This window comes from Plectropomus leopardus, unplaced genomic scaffold (assembly GCF_008729295.1).
Source record: "Plectropomus leopardus isolate mb unplaced genomic scaffold, YSFRI_Pleo_2.0 unplaced_scaffold26082, whole genome shotgun sequence".
Classification (NCBI taxonomy): Eukaryota; Metazoa; Chordata; class Actinopteri; order Perciformes; family Serranidae; genus Plectropomus; species Plectropomus leopardus.
The window spans coordinates 1-4,830 of NW_024628360.1; the positions used below are offsets into that span (position 1 = coordinate 1).

General features: G+C 36.1%; 1 protein-coding gene across 1 annotated transcript; it reads right to left on the bottom strand.

The window, feature by feature from the left end:
• Window positions 1-926: 926 nt before the first annotated feature.
• Window positions 927-4,271, bottom strand: LOC121966847 (carboxy-terminal domain RNA polymerase II polypeptide A small phosphatase 2-like; the record flags this gene model as incomplete). Its single annotated transcript, XM_042516920.1, has 2 exons — window positions 927-2,695; window positions 4,035-4,271. Coding segments are annotated over 2 exons (363 nt in total), but the record flags the coding sequence as incomplete, so codon positions are not given.
• Window positions 4,272-4,830: the final 559 nt, after the last annotated feature.

Below are 4,830 nucleotides of genomic sequence, written 5' to 3' on the forward strand. Positions count from 1 at the left end.
CTGATGGAAGTTTGTCACACCTAATGTGTCCATGGACAGTCGGAAATTTGAAAATCTGATGTTATTTTCTGTTTTTACAGTTTCTGGCTATAATAAATGGTGTAATTTTGCTAATTTTTAAAGAGAACATGCCTGTTATGTTTTTTTTTAAAAAACATTGGCTGTTAAATAAATACAAAATACAGCCATTTAAATTTGAAAGCTTTTGGGTATAGCATACCCTTTAACAATGTATAACATCATAAGGTTTTGATTGAAAATATTTAACTGAAAAATAACCATAGATGTTGGATAAAACTAGTGGAGTAAAAAAGTAGCTTTCTCTGTAGTAGTATAAAGTATTATAAAATGTAAGTACTCAAGTGAAGTATATAGTTCTTCCTCAGCACAGTAGTGTACTGAGTTTATTTCCACAAAAATATTTAATGTGTAAAATATATTTTGAATGGCCAAAGTTTGAATATGTTCATGTGAGCATGTAGTACTGAGATGGTGCATACTCCAAGATAAAAATGAATACTTTGTGATTAAAATGTCGTAACTAAGAGTAGAAAAAGACTTGAAAAAAACTGTAGTAACCCAGGACAAAAAATAAATACTAAAAAAAGTAGTAACCCAGAAAAAAATTAAATACTTAAAAAATGTAGTAACCAAGAATTTTAGAAAAACCCAAAAACTTAAAAATGTAGCAAGAAAAAATTAAATAAACACTTTTAAAAAAAGCAGTAACCCAGAATAAAAAAAAGCACTATAGCAATCTAACATAATTAAAACAGAAAATTATCTATAGCTGTCCTATCAAAAAATATTATTCAAAAGATACCAAATTGTTGTATAAGAGGACATACAGCAAACATTATCTAATGCCTTTAGACTAATTAACAAACAGGTCATTTAGTGTCACAGAAACGCACACAAAGACAAAATAATATAACCAATTTTTATTTTAAAATAAAAACTGGTAGCACCTTGTCTTTTAGAGTTTTGGTCAGATCAGGCAGACAAAATGAGTGATTTATTCTGATACACAAAGACAAATTGTGACTGTCTAAACAAATACTTTTGGTCATCACAACTGGTACAATTTCATTGTCATATTTTACTAGTTAACATGCAGGCAATAATTGCATCAGACATTAAACATCATAGAAAAACCGTATTACCCAGGAAACATAACCCCACAAAATATCTGTTAAAAAAGAAAAAAAAAGAAAAAAGAAAATGTTTTCTTGCATGATTGAATCTTGAATGTACATATTTGTGTGTTTGATTTAACTGCTTAAGTTGTTGAATTATCTATGACAGCAAAATGTGTGTTATTTAGGCACAGATATTTAACACAAGGCCAGCCTCAGAGAAGGCGAATGGATTACAATACAAAATGTTAAGCCTTAAGAAGAGCTGGACAACACAGATTTTTTGGCCAATAAATATAGAAAAAATGCTCACACATGCTTAAAAAAATCAAAATTGATATTTTCAAGTGTTGCACTGCAAGTACCACAGCCGCATGGCATTACACTTGCTCTTGACAGTGTTTTCTCACGCTCAGCATGACACATCAGAGTGTGTAGGCCTACAAATCTCTTTTCAGGCAGAAAACCATTCTCTGTCCGAATTTCAAAGGCACAGTTTTTACTTTCAGCACTGTCAATATAAAACAAGTGCAAGTTGTTTGTCATATAGTAATAAAAGAAAACACATAGTTACAAATGAATCTTTATCAGACGTCGACTGAAAACTGTGGCATTTGCGGTCGTCCTATGTGCCGACATTTTCCAGTGTGTCTGCTGTCAACGGACCAACAAAGACAAGATTTCACCCTGTTTACTTAACTTACATCAAATATCAATCTGAACACTAACGATGCATGTTTTGTAAAAATTATGTTTATAGTACAAATCAGTAAAATACACTTTTTTGTTTTGCTGCTCATTTACAGGTAAATAAGGCTACAGTAATGTTTACATCTGCTGAATGCAATTATTGACTGGCTACTCAGGAGGTACTGTCCAAGTAATCACAGAACTGGGTTGCATAGAGGAACCATGTTCACCGTTTAAAAATAGCTTTCCTTATAAAACAACCTATAAAAAGAAATCAATCAATGTATAAAATCTGGTGGAAATTTCAAAAAAGAGCTGTTTTTTTGTTGTTGTTCCTTAAAAGGCACACGAATAAAGGAAAAAAAACAACGTCGAAAAGTCAAGTCAGGGCAGGCAGGCTTCTGCTTTGGCAAAAGAACCACTTTAAAAATCTAACTGGAGTGATTGTGATGGGATTGCTTTGGTTGTTGTTTCCCGCTCTTTCTAATAGTGGTTGTCAATAATCAGCACTGAGGTTCAGAGGAAAGGCCTCAGATCGTAATCTATAGTTTCAGCAAACACATTGTGTTTTCCAGGCGTGGAATTTCCTCAACAACCCCCACCATGCGCTAATGCAATTTTCTAAACAGAGGATTTTGTGCAGAGGCTAGGAGAGCGACGCCTGAGGACTCGAGTATCTATTGTCGATTCTACGGTTCTGTTGTGGCTGTGGAGGTTTCAAGCTGAGCAGGTCCATTGAGAGCTTAATGTCCACGAAGCTGGTCCAGCTGGGTGTAAACATTATCAGCTTGACTCAGTTCCTCAAACACAGGCAGAAGGTTGAGCAGCTCGGCGTCGTCGACGTCGTCAAACCACGACACCACAGGAACCTGTCGAAAACAAACCGTCACTCACAAACTGCTGGCTTTAAGATGAAACGATCACATATAAACTGCGCCTGACGGTCCTGCAAATACAGCTGTGATCCTGAGCGGTGTTAAAATTTAAATGAAAACACATTTAACTCAATGTGCCTTTTATGATCAGTGTATGTTTCCACAAATAAGAATTAGAATTGAAACAATCAATAAATTGCAGTTTTTTCAAGCAGAGATGCCAAAAAAGTCGCTGGTTTCAGCTTCTGAGATGAGAGATTTTGCAGCTTTATTGTCGTATATATGACAATAAACTGAATGAGGACTGTTGGTAGGACAAAACAAGACATGTTTTAATGGGTATTTTTCACTATTTTGTATCATGTTACAAAAAAAAAATCTTGAAAGTTATCTGCAGATTTACTGATTATTAGATAATCGTAAGTTGCAGCTCTGAGGAGTAACTGGTTAATTTTAGCAATTAGGCGTTCTCATTTTTATGTGAGTTATCATTTTGTAAGAGCTGTTGTCACATGGATCACAGACCTTCTGTGCTTTGTCTGTAAAAATCTCACGGAAAAAAAAACTAGGCTTATTTTGATTATTTCATTCTGATTATACAGTTAATCTTTGCACACTTTTTGGTCCCAGTGTCTTTAACTTTTACATCGATAATGTATAAAATTTCAGGCTCTCACTGTGAACCGTAAGTACTTTTTGCACCAGCTCAAAGTGGGAATTTTACACCATCATGCTTCCTCTCCTCTCTGTATAAAAGGTACAATTATGGAACGGAAGGACGGAGTTTTGTCGCCTTCAAGGCGCCATCGGAAGTAGTAATAGCGCCAAAACGAAGTCAGCCGGCGGAACTGGATCATCAGCAGCGCGGGTGTGACATTTTAACAATGTGTTATGTGTGTGACCCACTAAAAAGTAGCTGTTAGCACTCAAAAAAGAACAACAGCGGCTAAAAATTCAGGAGCTCCTTATCTTCCAAAGAGAGGAGCAGATCAGCCGCAGACAGTAAATGACTGTTCTTGCTCTATATGATGCTGAAAGTTCAGTTTTGATTAAACATTTGCTAAAGGCTTTTAAACGTTAAAGTTCTATGTTGGAGTTTGTTTTATTCCAAATTGTAAATATTGACAGAAAGATATTATTGTAGATGCATATCGGTTCCAAGTATCAGATACTGGTCTCAATAACTACTATTAATCGGTATTTGTTAATTTTTCCAGACCTCCGTGAGCTTGACGAGACAAAAGTATACGAGCAGGTGAAACATCTTCTGTGTCAAAGGTATTTTCAACACAAGGAGGCACATCGAAGGTGACAGGAGCAGATTAAAACTCACAGCATTATTCGGGTGGAAGATGTAGGAGGCAGGAGAGTTATCCAGGATGAGGGTTTTGTGGAGGTCTCGTCCCAGGCGGCTCAAATCTTTAACGTAGCAGCCCTGGTGGAATACACAAGATTCCCGGAACAGCCGGGTCCGGAATACACCACACTGATCCAGCAGGTCCGTAACTGGGTCTGCATACTGGTGGAGGCCAGAGGAGGGAGGGGGCAGGTGGGGGGGAAGCAGGTTGGACTAATGAAGCACTTTCTACTGATGCTGGATATTCACTCTAACAGCAAATAGCTAAGAAACAACATCACACATCCAAAATATCTACTCGTCTGGATTGGGTTGCACCCGCTATTTATAAATCCGTTTTTAGTTACCAAGAAGTCAAACTCGTGGTTTACTAAACCAGGTTGCACCAATAAAACGTCACTATAGCATCACAAACTGTAACATAACTGCCAAAAATGACAGTTTTAAGGAGCTTTACTTTAATATACATATATGCATAAGAACTGTGTGTGCTTCAGAGTTAGCAGTATTTATGCATAATTGAATGAGTGGAAAAAATAAGGTTATGCAAACCTCAGCTGCACTTCTTAGTCATTAAAGTCAAAGGTTAAAGCAGAGTGGAGAACGTCACTTTTCAGTTCCTCCCTTCTTAAAACGCATTTTTTATTCTCAGGCTTTTTACTCAATATGAGTGTTACCTTTCTGTGTTCTTGTGCTTTTGCAATTCAAACTGGTCTTTGTGTATCTACTGTGTTTTTTTATATCATCTCATATATCATATCATATTATTATT